Source organism: Suncus etruscus, chromosome 17 (assembly GCF_024139225.1).
Source record: "Suncus etruscus isolate mSunEtr1 chromosome 17, mSunEtr1.pri.cur, whole genome shotgun sequence".
In the NCBI taxonomy this organism is placed as follows: Eukaryota; Metazoa; Chordata; class Mammalia; order Eulipotyphla; family Soricidae; genus Suncus; species Suncus etruscus.
Window position 1 is genome coordinate 72428241 of NC_064864.1, and position 21395 is coordinate 72449635.

A 21395-nucleotide genomic window follows, 5' to 3' on the forward strand; every position below is an offset into this window, starting at 1 on the left:
CGCAAGTTGTTGTTGTTGTTTAAATCTTCTCAGTGTTAAGGGAAGACTCTTTTGAGTAAATCGATGTCAGAGCAGCAGTAGGGTTTTCCCCGGTAGAGGATTGCTTCCAGGTGATGTCATAAACAATGTTGAATGTTTCATAGATGGCTTCCCTGGTTCAGGGTTGACTGGAAAAAGCCCAAACCTCTGAGGCCTGTGCCAGGTCATCATATTAATGTTCAGGGTTTGTAAGGTTCCATTGCACCACAAGATTAGTGTGTTCCCATCTCTACTAGACAAGAACTTATTTGTATGTATAGTATTTTCCATTTTAATGTGCCCATGCAAACAAGGAATAATGCCACCTGGCATTATCAGCGCATAAGGGGGCTACAAGAACAAGTCCAACAATCCTCGTGACCTGGTTCAAACATAAGCATTAAACTGTGGGACTCTTTCACCAAAATTTCTTATTGAACAGTTCCCAGCGAGATTGGTGCCTATGGGGATGCTAGAACAAGTCCAATAATCCAATTGACTTGGTTCTTATATAAATGTTAAATGGAGGGACACTTCTACAAACTTCCTTATTTAACAAATAACAAAGGGAAGGAAAGATAGGAAGCGACTCTTTCACCAAAATACCTTATTGAACAGTTCACAAAGAGGAGAAAAGATAAAAAGTGGGGAAAATAAACAATCTAACTTAAGACAGTGGATTCAATTGTCACCGTTAATGGGAACTAATCAGAAATCTATAATGGTAGCAACCACAGTTACATAATGAAAGGAAGAAGCCAAAGAGGCCAAGAGGCCGCTGAGAGTAAACCAGTAGATAAAGAGTACTGGCCTCTTCCCAGCCTGAGAGTCCATCCTCTCATTTTTATTTTGAAAATATATGTTACCCCCACCCGAACTGGTCTCTTCCCAAACAGAGAGTCCATCCTCCCATTTTATTTTAAATATATATGCCCCCGTGTGGTTTTTGAAATGGAGACCAATAAGAAAAAAATAACAGTGAATGTCACAACATAATATCCCGACATACACCAGTGCTGCATCGGCCCGCCATTCACCCCATGTGTCCCCCACTTAGTGTCGGAAGAGAAAGGGGGAAAGCCTAAGGACCACGATAGATGAAGATACCTAAACTAACCTTGGGTTGGTTGTGTGCAAAGCAAGCCTCCTACCAACTCTGGTCCTGACATTTAAAATTTTATTTAGGATTTTTGTTCACAGTCAGCAGTGCTCAGCAAGTTCCTCCTGGCTCTGCTCTCAGGGCAACACTTCTGGAGGGTTTGGGGACCCTGTGGGGTACTGGGTATCTAACGTTCTGCAAATATCACATGGTGGAAGTCTAATGCCAAACTCCATCGAGTATTACCAAGAGACAGACTAAGGCCTATATCCTTGTATATGGATCTAGAAACGGTATTGGTACTATAATAACCAGACCAAAGACTTGAGTTAAGGAATAATTTATTGCCTTCTGTAAGACTTCTTGAAGCCAAAAATCAGAGTCTGGTTAAGGCTCTACCCAGCTCAGGGGTCAGAAATCTTGGAAAATATATGAGAAGAGTGCCTTTAATTCAGAAGTTGACAGAATAAGCTTGAAGTAAGATGGGTCCTCTTTTTCTATGAGGGTATCAAATCCTGTATAATAGGCATCTCTGAGTCTTTTTCCTCACAGATTACAAGAGGCTTGGAATTGGCCTGCAAGAAGTGAGTTTGAGGTTTGAGTCTTCATCCATACTCCTGGTCACACCTCTCTAAGTCTACCCTTCCCACCCCAGCACTGCCAGGCTCTGAACTTGGTTGTGCCCTTGCAGCAAACCTCCATGGATCTCCTTCTTGTCCTACTCCTCTCAGCTCTTTTGAGGAGATATCTGAGGTCCCTGCCTCCCAGTTCCAGGACTCACAGCTCCTGCTAGGTTAGCCTCTTCTTGTTTGTTCTGGTCTTGAGCCGGGACCTGTAATCCTAGCATTTCCAGCTCCTCTTTGAGCCTAGACAGAAAAGGATATAGTAGTGAGCTGGGGGAGGAGAAACAAGAGTGTACAGAGAAATTAGGCTTCAGGCAAAGGCTGGTTGAGAAGCCTTCCTCAGCTATCTTTCCCTTGAGAGCTAAGGGAGGGTCTTCACCTATGCCTCTTCAGCTGTAGTTGATGACACTTCTGATGTAATTGTTCATGGCGCTGGACAGCTGCCTGCCTGAGCTCCTGGGCCTTCTGGTTCTCCTCCTCAAGTAAATGCCTGAAGTTGGAACCATTAGAGCTGGTATGTCTCTTCCCTTTCCTCTTCCCATCTCCCTGTTAAGTATCTTACACAACAGCTGCTGCCTCCTGGCTCCGAAGGAAGATGCCTTCACTCATAGTAGAGCTACCCTCGGTTCCAAACTGGGAGCATAGTTGGTGCTTCACATCCTCCAGCTTTGCCTCCACTAGCTTTTCTGCAGCATGGGCAGATGGAAAGGTAAGGGAAGGTGATAGCAGAAAAAGTCAGGGATCCACATTCCCAAGGCTTACCTTCCTCAAGTAATTGTTCCTTGCTGTTGTCCAGTGTGCTAATCTCCTGCATCAGTCGCTCAGATCTCTATGAGAAATTAGAAAATAGGATCTTTCACATCTCCTTCCCCACTTTGCATGTACTTGAATAAAGTCTCACTGAATTTGGTCTTTAGTATGTCTCATTTCTCTGGCCCTCCAAACACCTTGATTTGAAACAAATTCAGAGTCTTTGCACTGTCCATTTCCTCTTTCTATGGACAATTATATGTCCATAGAAGTACGTGCTTGTTAAAGTTCAGGACTTTTGCAAGTTTTGAAATACACCGTGGGGTTTTGGTCTAGGGATTCATGCAAAGAATACCAAAGATGTTCCTTGAAAAATCTGTGACTTTCCCAGTGACTCTCCTTCCCTCTGTGTGGCCTTTTCAAAGATCTCTTCATTCAAGAGTGTAAAATAAAAATCCACAAGTTGTGAGATCACCTCAGGCACCGAATTTCTAAACCCCATGCAGCCAGGTCTGTAGAAGCAGGGTAGGGTAGCAGTGAAGAACTAATCAACCAAGCAAGTCAAGAAGGAATAGTCTCATGGCATTTGTGGCCCTTTGCCTTGTGCTCTCTCCCTCAGCCCCAAAAGCCAGAACCCCTCTTTCTTTATAAAAACCAATTCCCAATATCAGAAGGAGGAAGGTAAAGTGAAGAGAGAGAGAGAGAGAGAGAGAGAGAGAGAGAGAGAGAGAGAGAGGTACTATCCAGTGGGTTTTTATGTATCAAAGGAAGAAGTTTAGGGAAGGAAGAAGTTGGGGAACACTTTTGTTTGGGGTTGATAACTTGGTATTATCTTACACAGGGATCTTTCAAAGATCCAGTCAATCATTCTCTGCTTACTTCCTTGCTCTATGTCTGCGATAAACAGGTGGCAATCACTTGCCTATTTGGCTCCTCATTATCTGTCCTGTGCTGTGATGATGTTAGACACATCCATTAATTTACATGAGGGATGATTCCTCTTTGGTCCACCACTTATGTTCTTCCAACCCATTGAAGATCCTGGGAGGGCAGCAGGTATGAATGGGAAGGAACAGCAGAGAGGATGATGGCAGTGAAAGTGGTGATGAAGATTGGACAGAATGATTTGCTCAGGAACTAGGTACTGTAGGTATTGAGAAGGAGTCCTGAAGATAACCCTAGTGCCCACAGGTGGGAGAACTGTCTTTGATTGACTCACATGAAATTCCCATAGATCCTTGTGCTTGCTCATCAAATCCTCTAGCTGTTCTTCAAATTCCAACCTATGGGTCAATCACACAGGATAAAGAGATATGGACAGATATTCTCTACTAATCTATTCCAGACCTCTGGGAGGCATTTGCATGCTTTATTCCAAGCATTTTTTTGCCACCTTGATCCTCCCATGGAGCACTAGGAGGGAGCTTTTTTTTTTTTAATCATTTCCCGTCTTTTCTATCAGTCCCACTTACAGCCTACCCACTTAATCCATCAGACCTCAGATATTGAGCATTACCTCAGCTGTCTCTGTTTGTTCTTCTCTTCCTCAATCTTGGAATTTAGGGCAGAAATTCTCTCCTTGCAGCCCTGTAGCTTGATGTGCTTCCTGGAGTACAGGAAGAAAGCTTTTAGTCATGTTCTATGTATATATTCCTAGAAGGGGGATAGTTGAAGCACCCACAGTTTCCTCTCGAGGTCTACTTTAAAGTTTTCTCTATAACTGTTTATCACATGAGTACATGACTCCCTGCAGTCTACTTGAAAAAATGAGAGACACGAATGTGGGTATAACTAAATATAGTATGAACACACAAACTAGTATCTTAGAATTTCCAAAACAGTTTTAGTTAGAATATCTGATGGTGTGGGACCCCAAACACCCAATGAATTAATTAACATTCATAAGTTAGAAACATAGATGCACAAAGAGTTGAGTGGATAGAAGAACCAGGAATGGATCAATGCCAAAATAAAGGACTGATTGAAGAGAAAGTCAAGGAATGAGAGGAATCCAAGAAAAACTGATGTTTTATCAAAATAAAATTAGCACACTGAGATTAAACACGAAACACAAAGGCCTTCCGTTGAAGTCAAGGTGTGAAAACGATCATGTGATCTCTCCACTTTTCAAAGGGAATTGTTATTCTAAGCATCATTTCTCTCACTACCACACTAGCAGCACGAAATGCAGGGCAGTGAGACCAAATGAAAAGCTCTTACCTTTGTGCCTCACCTTCCTTCTCTTTGCAGTGAAGTCGAAGGATTCTTAGAGACTCTGCAAAAAGGGTAAACCAGGGGCCAGAGAGGCCACCAAATTTAGGCACACAAGAGGTTCAATCAGGTGCCTAGAGATAGTTTAGCAGGTAAGGTGCTTGGTTTTTATGCAACTGGCCTGGTTTCCATCCCTTTTACCCTAATAGGTCTCCTGAGCCTCTTCAAGAGTGATCCTTGGGTACAGAGCAAGACAAAGCTCTAAGCAGTGCTGGTGTAGCCAACAAACTGCACACATGTGGTAAAGACTGCTGCCCTTGAACCAAATAGCTATTACCTTGTTTTTTGTTCAAGATTTCTTTCAAGCGCAGTTTCTCTCCACTCACTGGAAGATACAACAGTTAGATCAGGTATCAGTCATATCACTGTACTCTAGTGTGTTTAACAAGGTATCAAGAGCATTTTGGTTCAGTTTCACCCTTAATTCTAAATATGGAGCCTTATGGTAAGTCCTTTCCTTCCTGTTCCTAAATTTCCAGTGGAGGAACAAAGGTGCCTGGTGTTGACAGAGTGGTTGTGAGAACCCTGTGGAATGCCAGTGTGATTTTTGGAGTGAAGACAAAAGAAAACATAACACAGAATAAGATAAAGGCTGTGATAAAACATATCAGGCAGTAAGGTGCATATGACAAGTGTGGATAGGGTATAGTCTCTTGATGAAACAAGTAGAGGTCTAAGACAGGGACATCTGAGTTGAAAAAAAAATTTTTTTGTGGTTATTTTGGGCCACACCCATTTGATGCTCAGGGGTTACTCCTGGATAAGGGCTCAGAAATTGCCCCTGGCTTGGGGGGACCATATAGGACGCTGGGGGATCAAACCGGGGTCCGTCCTTGGCTAGCGCTTGCAAGGCAGACACCTTACCTCTAGCGCCACCTCACCGGCCCCATGAGTTGAAAAATTATTCACAGAAATAGGACTTCTGTTGTAAGGACGGGATGTTCTAACAAGGTCTCTGAGTTTACCTGGAGGATATTTCTGAATTAGTACCATCCACAGAATGGGAGATCTTGAGATTGACAAGACCCAATAAGACCCTGACAAAGAAGAGGGAGGGAGGGGCCCTTAGGTCACCTAAAGAATTCTGATTGTCTTGAACTTTGGACTTAGGGAGGCATGACATGATGAGGATTTCTGAGTAATTCAATATATACTTACAAGAGTCTAGTTCCTTCTGCAAGGTCTCCCAGACAGTCCGGGCCTCTCCTAGCTCTTCATTGGTTTTCTTTTTTGCTGTGCCAAAGATCATAAGGATAAACAGTTTATAATTACAGCCTCCAGCTGCTTTATTTCCTATGTGTGGTGACATTTCCTATTTGTCTTCAACTTTTAGAGGCCTATTTAAACATATTTTTAAATTGAAACTAATGTGAACTACAAAGTCTTTCACTGTTGTATTTCAGGTACATAGTGACAGTAAATTAGGGCCATTTCCAGGGCTGACCTCCCTCCACCACAGTTCCCAGCATGCATCCCATATCTCCACCCTTGGCCCCCTGGACTGCTAGTATGGACTGCTAGGTCCATTTTGTGTATAGCTTGTTATGGTTTGGGCCTCTTGATCCTGTTGTTGTTAACTGTGGTTTGGGAATTTAGATATGACCATTTTTTTATTTCCACTCAATGTTCCTGAGACCCCTTAGCCCTGGATCAGATCTATCTTATTTTTTGTTTTTTCTCAGTTTGTAGGAAGACATAGAAATATGAGGTAGAACAAGATGATTCATGTTCTATGGCTCTATAAAAAAGGTGGGAGTCCCTATCAAGAAGCTATAAAGTTAAGAAAAGAAAAAGAGGGGAGATGTGGTTTTTGTTTGTTTGTTTGTTTGTTTGTTTTTTGTTGTTGTTTTTTTTTGCATAGGCACAGTAGATGTTGGGGAAATGAGAAAGAAAATTCCCATGAGAGGCCCACATATATATATATATTTTTTAATTTTTTTATTTTTTTTTGGTTTTTGGGCCACACCCAGCGGTGCTCAGGGTTACTCCTGGCTGTCTGCTCAGAAATAGCTCCTGGCAGGCAAGGGGGACCATATGGGACACCGGGATTCGAACCAACCACCTTTGGTCCTGGATCGGCTGCTTGCAAGGCAAATGCTGCTGTGCTATCTCTCCGGGCCCAGAGGCACATATTTTATAGGAAAAAATAAAGAGGCTTACAGAGATGAAAACATTTCTTATTGGGCTTAGTTTTGTAGCATGATCAGGATTTTGACTGGACCATGCTTTATTTAAAGCTTTGCTGTTAGTGCAGAAAAATACTGAATAAGGTCTGGAGAGATAGAACAATGGGTAGGGTGTTTGCCTTGTACACAGCTGACCGGGATTCAATCACTAGCATCCCATATGGTCTCTCAAGTCTGCTAGAAGTAATTTCTGAGCACAAAGCCAGGGGTAACCCTAGAGTGCCGCTGGGTATGATGCAAAGACAAAGAAACAAAAAAAAAAAAATGAAAAATACTGAATAGATTATCAACAATGGGATTTACACTTTTCCTTTTTTTTTTTTTTCCCTTTGAACTACGCCTAGCTATGCTCAGAGCTTACAACTAGCAGTGCTCAGGGGATCCTATGGGATGCTGATGAATGTACTAGATTGCATCTGGATTGAATGTATGCAAAGTAAATGAATGTCCTGTCCATTGTAACTATTGTTGTAGTCCCCAGCATTTTAATTTTTTACAGAGTTGTACAAATCATGTTGTTGGTCCTGGATGACAAAAGCCAAGGTTCCTGAGCTCACCTTGATGAACCTCATTAATCTGGTTAATCAGGACCTCAACCCTGGGCTCTAGGCATCCCACTGCAGAGAGAAAAAAAGTTGGGTAGAGATGAGAGATAAGATAGAGTTATGTAAGTCCCTCCATGGACTCATATATGGAGTAGTGTTGGGGAAAGGAATCCATATTGGTTCTCCGAAAGGTTGATAACTGTTGTCAAGAGAAACAGAGCAAGAACAAGGTACTGAAGAAGGTAAGAGAACATCGTGCGGCCAAAGAGATAGCACAGCGGTAAGGCATTTGCCTTAGACACAGAAGGACAGTGGTTCGAATCCCGGCATCCCATATGGTCCCCCCAGCCTGCCAGGAGCGATTTCTGAGCATAGAGCCAGGAGTAACCCCTGAGTGCTGCCGGGTGGAGACCCCCCCCCCCAAAAAAAAGAGTACATCGTGCTTCTTCAGCTATAGGGAGTTCTCTTGTGGGCCACGAAATACAGTGAGGAGGCAGTTCTGCAGTTTTCTGGTTGGTGTTGGGAGGTGGCTAGTGAAAAAGTTGACCCTCCAAGAACATGGCTGGAATAAGCCCTTTGAGCAAGCAAATTAGCAGAGGTAAGTTGAAGTGAAGGTGAAAACTGGATTTAGTATTTCCACAAATAAAACTTAAAAGTAACAGAGAATGAGTTAATTCCCCATCTGTGCACTATGCTCCTGGAGTGGAGTTGACTACTTGCTGACCCCAAAGCTCAGACTGAGCAACAGAGAGAGGAGACATGACCTTTCTGCATCTTCTTCACCATTTCCACCAAGCCTTCAATTTTCTGTGAGGACTTGACCTGTCCTGTGGAGAGAAAAAAACAAGCATTTCAGAATTCTGGAAGGGTAAAAAAGGGTCTGACTTAGACAGAGAGATAGTGTAAGGTGAGACTCTGTCCTTGTTCTGGGCCATCCCACACAGAATATGTTCCCCTACCTCCATTAGGAGTGATCCCTGAGCACAGAGCCAGGAGTAAGTTCTGAGTAGTTGGTGTGCGCCCCCCACAGTTGGTGTGCGCCCCAAAGGGAGTGTGGATATAACTACCATACGCAGGTTCTTCCAACCTCCAGAAAAGAAATAATAAAATTTCTATATAGACCATCCAGTTAATATCTGTTAAAGCAACCTGAACCAAGATATTGGTAACGCAGACTTCCTATAAATATAGGAGCATATCTGAGAGAAAACAGCTCCTCTTTAGCACTGTGGCGGGCCCATGGCTAGATACACACCTAAACACATGTGTACAGCTACAGACCGATATGCATGCGCATCTAGACATGCACACACACCTGTGGAGCTACATCTACACAAACACAGGCACTCCATATACACACATACATGTCCCTGACATCTATGCACACACAAACACACTTAGACACAGATTTCCCTTAGGTCAGGACTGCCACAGATGATGCCACACTCAGCAACCCCCTTGGGCTGTTCCCTGCCATGACTCCAACGGTTCCCAAGGAGACACTAGGCCTGGACCTGCTGCCTGGCCCACAGCCATGACAGGGAGACGCAGAGAGGTGGGGTGTAAGGCGTCAAGTGGGCAGGTGACAGAGGCCAGCAGTCTCCTGAACCTAATCTGCCTGCCCTCTCCCTGACCTGAGCCCAGGCGGCGGGGAGTGTGTGTGTGTGAGGTTGGGGCTCCGGCACGACCCTCTGCCCGCCTCTCCCCGGCCCGTGGCTCAACCGTCCCAGCCCAGACGCAGGCCTCAGGCCCAGGAAGCCAGGGACACCATGGCGAGGGGCCCCGACGACGGCCTGAGGAGTCCCGGCCACCCTCTCTTTCCTCTCTGGCGCAGCTCCTGCCACCCAGCGCTAACCTGCCAAGGAGCCCAGGTATCCTGGCAGCCCCTGCGGCTCGGCAGCCCCCGAGCGCCCCGGCAGCCCCGCCATCCCTCCCTCTCAGGGCCGAGTTTGGCGCCAAACAGGGGCCTGGGCAACCGTCAGGGGCGAAGCCCCAGCACGCCTGCGCACTGCGCCCACCGCGCACGCCCGAGCCACGAGGGTCCCGATGGGCCCCAATGCGCATGCCTAGCCCCACCTTCCCCAGGCACTTCCGGTTTGATTGGCCGTTTCCGCACAGCGCCCTCTGGTGGGCCCACGGAGGACAGCGTACAAGCGGGTCCGAGGAGATGCTGAGGATAGGGCCGTGAGGAGGTCTGTGGCATGCTGTGGTCGGTCAGCAGGTTGTGCCTTGGCTCTGCTAGAAATTCCTGCTGCTCCTAACGTCGTATTGTCTTGTTTCACACTACCTGGCCCATTTGATCTTCACTCGTGATGTTGTCATTTCCTCTTCTTGCCCCTTTTACTTACATCTCCAAGGGGCACCTTTGACTGTACTTGTGCTGTGCACTTTTACAGTAGGCCTTGTGCCACCCAGTACACTTTTATAGTGTACTTGGGTACTTTTACAGTAGGCCCTGTCCACCCAGTACACTTTTATAGTGTACTTGGGCACTTTTACAGTAGGCCTTGTGCCACCCAGTACAGGGATCTGGTTGGATCCCACCACCAGTGACTGTCATTGTAAGTTCTTTCCCCACACTTTTTCCCTGAGTGTTCTGAGCAATGCCAGTGGACTTGTTGGCTCTTCCTCGTGGTATTTGCTGGCCTCGTTGGTGGAAGTTTAGTGCTTGCTCGAGACAGTAGGCACAGATCTTGCTCAGTGGGTGTGACCAAGGATGCTTTAGGGATCAGATACTGGTCTCTGCTCGTGTGACCCATCTGCTCCTGCACTGAGGCTTCTTGTCAGTGATTTAAAATGGGTCGTTTTGTTTTTTTTTTTCTTTCTTTTTGGCTTTTGGGTTACACCCAGTGGCGCTTAGGAGTTACTCCTGGCTCTGCACTCAGAAATCGTTCCTATCAGGCATATGGAACCATATGGGATGCCAGGGATCAAACCCTGGTCTGTCCCAGGTCTGCCGCTTACCAGACAAACGCCCTAAGGCTGTGCTATCTCTCTGCCCTGGTCATCTTTTTTTGTTTGTTTTGTTTTTGTTTTTGTTTTTGGGCCACACCCTACGGTGCTCAGGGGTTACTCCAGGCTATTTGCTCAGAAATAGCTCCTGGCAGGCACGGGAGACCATATGGGACACCGGGTCAGCTGCTTGCCTTCAAGGCAAACATCGCTGTGCTATCTCTCCGGACCCAGGGTCATCATTTTTTATAGCTTCCTGGGAAGCACTTTACATATGCCATGACAGTGAATTCTCTCAACAGCTTAAGTACCAATTTCATGGTGAAGCATATTGTCAACATTTGTAGAATTTTAACGTGTTGCTTACAGATTTGTGGTGCATTTCCACTTTCACAATGAGATGTGGCGAGTCCTTTCTTCTGGTCTAGATTCCTTCCAGCTGTTCAAACTAGTCTGCTTCCTTGCATGGATTTTCCTATGCCTATGCATAGGAAATTTTCATTTGCCTATGCATGTCCAGCTCTGTGATGGGAATACAGAATAGCTCTGTCCCACTGGTATCCTATTGACTTTCATCTCTGCTTTCTTCACCCTTTTTCTTTGAATTCACACTGTTTGGAGTTTATCCTGTGTTCTTTCTTCATTAGCACCCAAATCACCTCAGAAACCACTTGCTGAATTGAGAGGAAGTAAAGAGATAGCACTCTGTAGCGTTGTTGTTGGTGATGATGCTAGTGATTGTGGTAAGGCAGGTATTGATTTTCCAGGAAGGTATTCTTGGAGTGCAGATTTTTATGAGACGCCTTCCTTCTCTTCCTTCTCATTTCTAGGTTTTCTTCAACATATATTACCAGCCACGCTTTTTCTTTCATCTTACTTTATCAATACTTGTAAGAGGAGGAAGAGCTGGGAAGATGGTAAATGGTGTCTTTTTAGAAGTGACACTTGATCCTCAGGTAGGAGAATCCTTACCTGTTCCTCCTCCTCTGGGGGAGGGCAGCGAGAAAATGATGAGCGGAGCCCGCATGACGCGTGATTAGCGCCTCCTGGCGTTGGGGCCTGCAACACCCAATTGCTCCTATCTGATTCGGCCTGACGATCCCCCACCTTGTTGCTACTGCTGGCAGGATTCTGGCTGCGTAGCTGCGGGGTTTGACCCCGTGACCTTGAGGCACTTCCTCTTGCCTGGCTAAAACTGGCTCAGGCCGGTTTTTTTCCTGGCTGGCTTTTGACCTTTGGCCTGGTTCTGTGGCCTGGAAGGAGTTGCTCTGGTCCTGCCAGGTGTCTTCTGACTGACTTTTGGCCTCCCTCAGCTTTGGGGCTTTGCCCTCTGACCTTGAAGGGGTCGTTCTTGACTGGCCCAAGCTGGCCCAGGTCGGTTTCTTCTGGACAATACTGGTTTACTCTGGCTTACTTTTGACCTTTGACCTGCCTCAGCTGTGGGGCCTAGTCCTGTGGCACTGAGGAAATCGGTCCTCGCTGGTCCAAACTGGCTTTACTTGACTGACTTCTGGTTTTCTTCGGCTGTGGGGCTTTGACTGTGACCGTGAGGGAGTTGCTCTTGACTGGCCAAAGCCAGACAAAGCTGGTTTTAGCTGACTGGCTTTTGACCTTTTGTCCTTTGACCTCTCTCAGCTGAGGGAGTCTCTCCTGACAGACCAGCTGGGCCCACAAACTGGCTTCTGCCTGGTTCTTGGCTTCCCTCAGCCGTGGGGCCTGGTCCTGTGGCCTTGAGGGAGCGGCTCCTGACAGGCCAAAGCCGACCAGACTGGGTCTTTTTAGTTGGTTTTTGGGCTTGGGGCCCCATCTGGTGACCCTCACTCTGGCTTTTGCTCCCCTTAGCTGTGGTACTTAGTCCTGTGCTCTGAGGGAGTCGCTCCTGACAGGATAAAGCCAGATCCACCCAGTTCCTTCAGTTTGTTTTGTACTGTTTTCTGTTTTTGGGGGGCTACTTCCTGTCACGCTCAGGGGTGATTCCTGGCTCGAGGGACCCTATGGGACACCATTTCTTCTTCCTTCTTCCTTCCTCATTTCTTCTTTTCCTCCCTCCTTCTTTCCCTCCTTCCCTCCTTCTTCCCTCTCTTCCTTTCTCTAAGCCAATTTCTTGCCAGAAAGAAAAATAAAAGAAAATGTAAAAAAAAAAAAAGTGACACTTGAAAAACCTTTTCAAATTATTTTTCAGTATGGTATGGCTTATTAATAAAAATATTGATATTTTAAAATATTTGATGGCTAGATGAATGTGGTTACTAAGAGTTATTTTCTCCCCTTGCTCTAAATTAGGCATCTATCCATTAGCAGTTTCCCTCTATTGTGACCTGTTCTTTCTACTTTAGCACCTTTCTACCTTTCTTTCTTATTTTCTCAGGATAGGTCTTTAGATTCCATTAGTTGACCTATTCAAGTTGACTGTGTGTATCTTGGGCACAGATGATCTACCAACTCTTTCTGAAAGGAAAGGCCTCGTCACATTTCTATATTTATTCCATGGAACCTACATGTTCCAGTGTTCCAAAAAATATAGAGTTGCCAAGCAGAGAGAAAAGCTAAGTTTCTTTTGTTCTTAATTTTTATTGTGATCAAAGTGAATTACAAATCTTTCACAGTAATATTTCAGGCACATAGTGACAAAGTATTAGGGCCATTTCCACCACCAGGGTTCTCCTCCCTGCACCCTGTTCCTAGCATGCATGCCATACCTCTCCCTTTGCCTCATGGACTTTAGTGTGAGAGGTCTCCTGTGTGTATAGCTTGTTGTAGATTGGGGATTGATTCTGGTGTTGTTAACTTGGGTTTGGTGCTTAAGACTGAACATTTTTTATTTCCACTCAATGTTCATTTGACTGGTTGCTCCTGGTACCATCCATTTTTCTCCCCCTCAAATTATGAGAGAGAACAAGATGAGTCAAGTTCTGTGGTTCTGTTGGAAAAAAAAGAAGAAGAAAAAAGCTGGGAGGAATTTTTCTAGAGGCTATAATATTAATTCAGAAGTAAGGAGGAAAAAAAGAAAAGGAAAAATAAAAACAGAAAAATAAACCAAGGGCCAGAGGACTAGCACAGTGGTAGGGTGTTTACCTTGCATGCAGCTGATTTGAATAGATGGTGGTTCAAATCTCAGCATCCCATTTGGTCCCCAGTGCCTGCCAGGAGTGATTTCTGAACACAGAGCCAGGAGCAACCCCTGAGTGCTGCTGGGTATGACCCAAACCCTCCCAAAAAATCTGCCCCCCAAAAAACCCCAAGGGGCCTGAGATATAGCATGGAGGTAGGGCATTTGCCTTGCATGCAGAAGGACAGTGGTTCGAATCCTGGCATCTCATATGGTCCCATGAGCCTGCCAGGAGTGATTTCTGAGCATAGAGCCAGGAGTAACCCCTGAGCGCTGCTGGATGTAACCCCCAAGAAAAACAACCAACCCCCTCCGAAACCCCAAACAAAACAAAAAAAAAAATCTAAGTCAAAAAACAAGACAAAGACAACAACAACAAAGAACAACAAAACCAACAATGACAAAAACACAGCAGCCCCAACAACAACAAAAAATCATCATCAAAACAATCACAAGAAAGAAAAGAAAAAAATATGAAGGGCTGGTGTAGCAAGGCTTTAAAAAAATTTTTTTTACACAGGCACAATATTGGGGAAGTTAGAGGGAATTCCCTTGGCTTGGACAGGGGTCTGCAACCTTTAAGACATAAAGAACCACTTGGATTCCTTAAAAAAACCTGGGAGTCACAAAACGGTTGTGATATTTAAAACAAATATAGCACTACACACATTGTTTCTTATCTTTTTTATTGTTTATTATCTTAATGCTATATACAGGATCATGAAGTTAGCTGTCGATCTGAAGAAAAGAACTTTTTCACTTACAATGTAAAGTACATTTGTGCAAAATAATAGCCAGTTAAAATATTTAAGTGATACTGCTTCCCGCTCCCTGCTATTGGCCCTGATGTTGGAGCTGCAGCAAAGCTTCAAAAGAGCTGCCTGTGGCTCTGGAGAAGCAGGTTCCTGACCCCTGGCCTAGGAGATACAGAGTTTCTCCACCCTTGAAGTATACTGTCACGGAAGCAACTACAAGCTCCATACATTCTCACAATCGAACTGCAAGATCTTTTTATGGTGCCAGGAAACTTTCTGCTTAGTTGTGATGACAAAATCAGTCCTCTGTAGCTAGAGATCTTGGTATTATAATGAGTCATAGGACAAAGTCTAGAATAGTCTTCCATTATGATTCTAGAAGATCTGTTCTAGGGATAAGATTATCCCTAGAAAAGTTAAGTTTCGGGGCCGGAGAGATAGCATGGAGGTAGGGCATTTGCCTTGCATGCAGAAGGATGGTGGTTTAAATCCCGGCATCCCATTTGGTCCCCAGAGCCTGCCAGCAGTGATTTTTGAGCATAGAGCCAGGACTAATCCCTGAGCCCTGCTGGGTGTGACACAAACAAAACAAAACAAAACAAAACAAAAAGTTAAGTTTCTTTTTTTCTCCCAATATTTCATCTTCCCAGTAATGGATTTTTCAGTATCAAAGAAGTGTGGTCAAAGCATGAGTTTGTGGTGACTATAAGATGGTAGTAAGTGCCCTGTTTTCTTTACTTCTGACAAACCTGGGTTTGAACTCCTCCTCACGTCATCAACCCCTATGCTCTGGCAAGAATGAACTGAGACAAATCCAGCTGAAAGCCTTGTGCACTACCATATGTGGCCTCCAGATTCAACCAATAAAAAGTCAAGTGAATTTATTTTAAAATCCTTTTAAAAATCTGTTTTGTATGCATTGTAGACAATGTGATGTGTTTGCTAATTTATCATGTCACATATCCATTAAAAACATTGATGTGGGGCCAGAGAGATAGCATGGAGGTAAGGCATTTGCCTTTCATGCAGAAGGATGGTGGTTTGAATCCCACATCCCAAATGGTCCCCCAAGCCTGCCAGGAGCGATTTCTGAGCGTGGAGCCAGGAGTAACCCCTGAGCGCTGCCAGGTGTGACCCAAAAACCAAAAAAAAAAAAAATTTGATGTGTTTTTAACACGTGTGAAAATGAGAGCCAGCAATATCGAATTATCTATTCTGCTTGCATAAAATGCTTTTGTAAAATCTCCCCTTAGTGCAGAAATTGATGTATTATTTTTCAGCCCCAATTACAATCATTGTTTCTAGATAGAGGAATGCCCTGATTTTTATTTGGTAGGAACCAATTGAGCAGTCACATTTTTAGACTTTCATTCTGTTAGTAGACCAAGACATATAGAAAAATCAAGGTTCTCTTCTTCTCTTTCCCAGATATAGCCATCCTTAACACTCGTGATACATCAGCCTCCTTGGGATATTCCTGGTGTCCTCTCATTTTCTTTCAAACTTTGTCTCTGGTGAAAGACCATTTTGTGAAAGTGCAACATCACTGGATTCTCTTTGTTTCTGTTTATTTTATGTGGTGATGCACTTTGTATTTCAAATTGCACAGTGGTTGCTGAAAGAAAGCCGAAAGAGGTACATCATAGAAGCAGTTCTGCTGTAAAAGGACCACCTCCAATCTCCAAAAACCAGTCTTTGAAATGACCGAAGCCTTCATCTTATGGACTCGTGAAGTCTGTTGATCATGCTGTCAGCCCCTGAACTGCCACAGTTGCTAAAACGTTACCTACCTGAGAGATGCTGCCACTGTAGAATTACATATTAATTAGAGTCCTGGATGGTTGTGGATGAAGGTGAATGGGAGGCCTTTCTCTGCCAGCCTGGGCCAGGTGCCTGCATCCCCTTCCAGCTGGTGGGTCTCAGAGTTCAGGGTAGTGGTGAGGAAACGACACATTTCAGGAGACATCAGCTTTATTCAAAGCCCTTTATTCAAAACCTTTTTGGTTTTTGGGCCACACCCAGTGGTGTTTAGGGTTTACTCCTGGTTATCTGTTCAGAAATAGCTCCTGGCAGGCACAGGGGACCATATGGGAAGCCAGGATTCGAACCAACCACCTTAGGTCCTGGATCGGCTATTTGCAAGGCGAATACCGCTGTGCTATCTCTCCGGCCCCTCAACCTGTTTCTTAATCCCTCCATGCTGCCAACACCCCCAGCTGTTGCTTGCTTCTCCCTGCAGAACTCTCTCACACCACTCAGGCAACCCTTTGTTACCTTCCATAGACCCCTCTTATCAAGAATTAAAAGTAAAGCAAAAAAAACCACATTCAGTGATTAAGCATTGTAGCAAGAGTCCAGGCAATCAGAAGTCTTTTTTTTTTTCAAATAATTTCTTTAAGCACAATTACAGACATGATTGTAGTTGAGTTTCAGTCATAAAAAGAACACCCCCTTCATCAGTGCAACATTTCCACTACCAATGCCCGCAATTTTCCTCCTGCCCTACCCCTGCCTGTATTCGAGACAGGCATTCTATTTCTCTCTCATTAATATTGTCATGATAGTTGTTAGTGTAGTTATTTCTCTAACTGCCCTCACCACTCTTTGTGGTGAACATCATATCATAAGCCAGTCCTTTCAGCACTCATCTCTATTGTCTCTAGGCATTATTATAATAATGTCCTTAATTTTTCTTAAAACTCATAGATGAGTGAAACTATTGTGTGTCTATCTCTCTCCCTCTGACTTATTTCACTCAGCATAATAGTTTCCATGTGCATCCATGTATAGGAAAATTTTATGATGTCATCTCTCCTGACAGCTGCATAATACTCCATTGTATATACCATATTTTCCGGCGTATAAGACGACTTTTGAAACAAAAAAAAGTCAACCGAAAATCGGGGTCGTCTTATACGCCGAGTATATCCCGAAAATGTTTCAATATGCCGCTAAAAGAAAATTGTCTGAATATTGCCACAAAATGAATTTTCCTGCACCAATCACTGCAAGGCCACTTGGACTGCCTCTCTAACTCAGCCAATCCAAGCAGGCGTTTGATGCATGCAAACTAGCCAATGTTCTGGACCCAAATCTACACTGTAAAAAGCCTGCTCAGATTGGCCAGAGTCTGAGAGGAAGTCTATGACAGTATAACCTTTGAACCTTTGCTTGTTGTGATTGTCTCACTTTGGTACATGAGCACAGGAACACATGCAGCACATGCAGCACAGGAACGTTCTGTCTGATACAGCGAATATAGGCCTAAACCTATGTTTTAACTGCAAAATTAGGGGGTTGTCTTATATGCTGGCAAATAAGGTATGTACTATAGTTTCTTTGGACATTCCTCTGTTGAAGGGCATCTTGGTTGTTTCTAGAGTCTGGCTATTGTAAATAGCACTGCAATGAATATAGGTGTGAGGAAGGCATTTTTGTATTGTGCTTTTGCGTTTCTAGTGTATAACCCTAGTAGTGGTACAGATGGATCATATGGGAGCTCAATTTCCTATTTTTGAGGAATCTTCATATTGTTTTCCATAAAGGCTGGACTAGACAGCATTCCCATCAGCGGTGAAAGAGTGTTCCTTTCTCTCCACATCCCTTCCTGCACAGATTGTTCATGTTCTTTGTAATGTGCGCCAGTCTCTGTGGCATGAGATGGTAACTCATTGTTGTTTTGATTTGCATCTTCCTAATGATTAGTGATGTGGAGCATTTTTTCATGTGCCTTTTGGCCATTTGTATTTCTTCTTTGCGGAAGTGTGTGTTCATTTCTTCTCCACGCTTTTTGATGGGGTTAAATGTTTTTTAAGTTCTGTCAGTACCTTGTATATCTTACATATTAGCCTATTATCTGAAGAGTATTACGTGAATAGTTTCTTCTATTCTGTGAGTGACTTTTATATCCTAGTCACTATTTTCTTTGAGGTGCAGAAGCTTCTCAGCTTAATATAGTCCATCTGTTTATCTCTGCTTCCACTTGTTTAGAGAGTGCAGTTTCCTCCTTGAAGATGACTTTAGTCTCAATGTCATGGAGTGGTTTTATCTACATGCTGCTCTATAAATCTTATGGTTTTGGGTCTGATATCAATTGTCTTTAATCCATTTGGATATGACTTTTGTTCATGGTGTTAGACAGAGGTCTTAGCTTGCTTTTTTGCCAGTGGCTGACCAGTTGTCCCAACACCATTTGTTGAAGAGGGTTTCCTTGCTCCAGTTTGCATTTATTGCCTCTGTATCACTATTTCATTGATCTGAGGGTCTGTCTTTATTCCAATCCCATGCTGTTTTAACGACTATAGCTTTGTAGTTTGTAGTTTTCTGCTTTCTATCTTTGTGTCTATTCAGCTAGATCTATGCTTTTTTTTTTAATTCTATAAACATTCTCCATATTTCTTCTCTAAACTCCTTATCTGAGAAGCTATCTAGGTGGCTGGCACTTTTGTGTCATCAGTGCTGCTATCTTCATTCTCTATGCATGATTTGGTCTATGTTGTTTCCCAATTGTCATGCTTATAGTGTTTTTTTTAAATGTGTTATGGTAGGGTTTATTGGCTAAAAGATGTATGCAGCCATGAGGTGGAGAGGTCACTCTCCTCTGGCTTCACTCTTTGTGGGTGGGACACCTCTGAAGAAGTGTCCCTGGGATCAATAGTGGGGAGGACCAAGGCCCAGGACACAGGAGAGCAGAGAAGGTAGTCCAGAATGTCTGTCTGCTGTGTTTCAGAGGACACAGCAACAATCAGCTCCATCCTTTGAGGGTGGGACAGCTCAGTTCTGAAGAAGTGCCTCCAGGGCTCGATGGGCAGGGAAGACCAAGTCTCAGGACACAGGAAAGCAGAGAAGGTAGTCAAGAATGCCTATCTGCCATGTTTCAGAGGCAAGTCTGATCAATCTCAGCTATTTCCTGCCATGCTTAATTGGGATGGAGGGTCTGAGGAAGATCCATTGAGGTTTATGCATGCATATATAGAGAGAGGGAGGGTAGAATCTATAAGTCGTGGAAGGAAGTTGGAGGAATTGGAGCTAGAAACAGGCCTGGCCTCTTTCTATGGTGAACATTGGCTGGGACACTTTTCAAACAGGGCAGGACGCATATTTCCTATGGGCACCCCTGATATTTGCACTTTCTGAAGTCCCAGCAGCCTTACACATGATTACTCACCATCAGTATATGAGTTCATAGGCCCAGCTCCACAGATCCTCCTAGTTCTGGGCTGCACAACACTTTCATAGTTTTAATACTTACATCCCAGTGGGACTATAACAACTTTAATGAGAAATTATCATAGAAGCCACATAAGCCCAACACACCAAACCAACAACAGATGCTCAGGTAGCAATAGCTTAATAAATCTTCAGACAATGACAAAATGACCCGAAATATGAGATTACAATGTTTACTATGAAATTTTATATGTTTTTTATGAATAAAAAGTTTTTGATAATTCCATTGCCATTTAGTAACTAGAACAAAAAAATAAATTATTCATACCTACCAAGTGTCAGGCTTGTGAGAGGTGGGAATCTGGGAACAATGGTATAGAGAATGTTACAGTGGTGGTGGAATTGATGCTGGAATATAGAATGCCAGATACAATTGTATTATAAGAAAAGCTGTAACCATAGTGGTTGAGACAAATACAGTTATATAAGAAAAGAATATAAGACAACAGAACAACAAGAATATCATCTATTACTAAGTGCATATGAGGGATTCTAGCCCTCCTGTTTACATGGTTCTCAACTCTGTGTGGATTTAGGGAGCATCAGTGCAGATGTGAGGGAACAGGACAGACCCTGGGACTCTCTCAGACCAGACTTGTCCTCATCTGCCCTTGACATGCCTCCTGTCCCTCACAATGGTCATGTGTAAGTTAAGAAGGAATAAAAGGCAGAATAGAATTCACAATGAACATCTGAATATGAAAAAGATTACGTGGTAAGGGGCCAGAGCAATGGCGCAGTGGTAGGGCTTTTGCTTTGCACGCGGCTGACCTAGAAGAGACTGTGGTTCAGTCCTCCTGCGTCCCATATGGTTCCCCAAGCCAGGAGTGATTTCTGAGCACATAGCCAGGAGTAACCCCTAGGCATCACTCGGTGTGGCTCCAAAACGAAACAAAACAAAAAAGATTACGTGCTAATATGCTTCATTCAGTCACAAAAACATTCAAATTCTCCACTGTCACCATGATCCCTGCAACCCCTTCACTCTTCCTGTACTCTGGAGATCAATGTTCCCACAATATCCACCCCACTAATGATCAGGAAGAGAGGGAAGGGGCAATTGGACCCTCCCAGGTTAGAGAATCACCTGCCAGACTTTGCAGCTCTGGGAGAAGAGCCCAACCTGGGGACACCTGGATATTCCCCCCTGAGGTCAGGATGGAGCCTGAGGACTTCCTAGGGAGAGTCGGCTGATCTGAGTCCTCCCTTTGCTGGATTTGGAGATAGTTTATGGACAACAGGAGACTCAGAGAATGTATTTTCAGGGATACATCTGAAACACAGTTCATGGAGTCTGAATGAGATCCCAGGGTATCTTAGAGACTCTTCTGTGTAGACTCTGTCAACAACTAATAATAGGTCAGGGTGACCAGGCACCAGAAAAGGGCAGGACAGTGTTTCAGGCATTAGACATGTTGGTGGGACCATAAACTACTGACACTGAAGGATTGAGTCACATCTTCAGAGCCACAGGACTCATAGGACCTACCTACAAATAAATAACCTGATAGCAAATGACAATGTGTATTCTGTATTACTCACAGAACTGAGAATCAGGAGGAACCCAGACACCAACTCCTGCCGGGACAGGAGGAAGGGGGCAGGGGACTGCCAGCCACCAGAGGGCACTCAGGAGCTCCTCAGACAAGGCTCAACACTGCGGGCGGGGATGGCAGGGGTGGGGGCAGAGGGTCCTTCCTGTGTTCTAATCCTCACAAAGGAGGTCTGTGTCCACAGATTAAAGACACTCAATCCCCCCAAAATCACCCTACCTCCCTATTCCCAGTCCATGTCCAGAATGTCCTTGTTAGGATGTTCCCCATTGATTCCTCAGATCAGCCATAAAACCCTCACCTTC

General features: G+C 44.3%; 1 protein-coding gene and 1 non-coding gene across 2 annotated transcripts; one reads left to right on the forward strand and one right to left on the reverse strand.

Annotated features, from left to right (window-relative positions):
• Positions 1-1808: 1808 nt before the first annotated feature.
• Positions 1809-11471, reverse strand: SYCE1 (synaptonemal complex central element protein 1). The gene is made up of 13 exons (XM_049790463.1): positions 11417-11471; positions 9007-9696; positions 8257-8319; positions 7505-7564; positions 5920-5994; positions 5039-5086; positions 4711-4765; positions 4007-4096; positions 3710-3773; positions 2503-2569; positions 2303-2426; positions 2120-2230; positions 1809-1983 (listed from the first exon to the last, which is right to left on the reverse strand). Exons 1-13 carry the CDS (start codon positions 11469-11471, stop codon positions 1845-1847), a joined length of 1641 nt encoding a protein of 546 aa, XP_049646420.1. The 3' UTR covers positions 1809-1844.
• Positions 11394-11531, forward strand: LOC125995526 (U8 small nucleolar RNA). The gene has a single exon (XR_007491031.1). It is a non-coding gene; the product is annotated as a U8 small nucleolar RNA (small nucleolar RNA).
• Positions 11532-21395: the final 9864 nt, after the last annotated feature.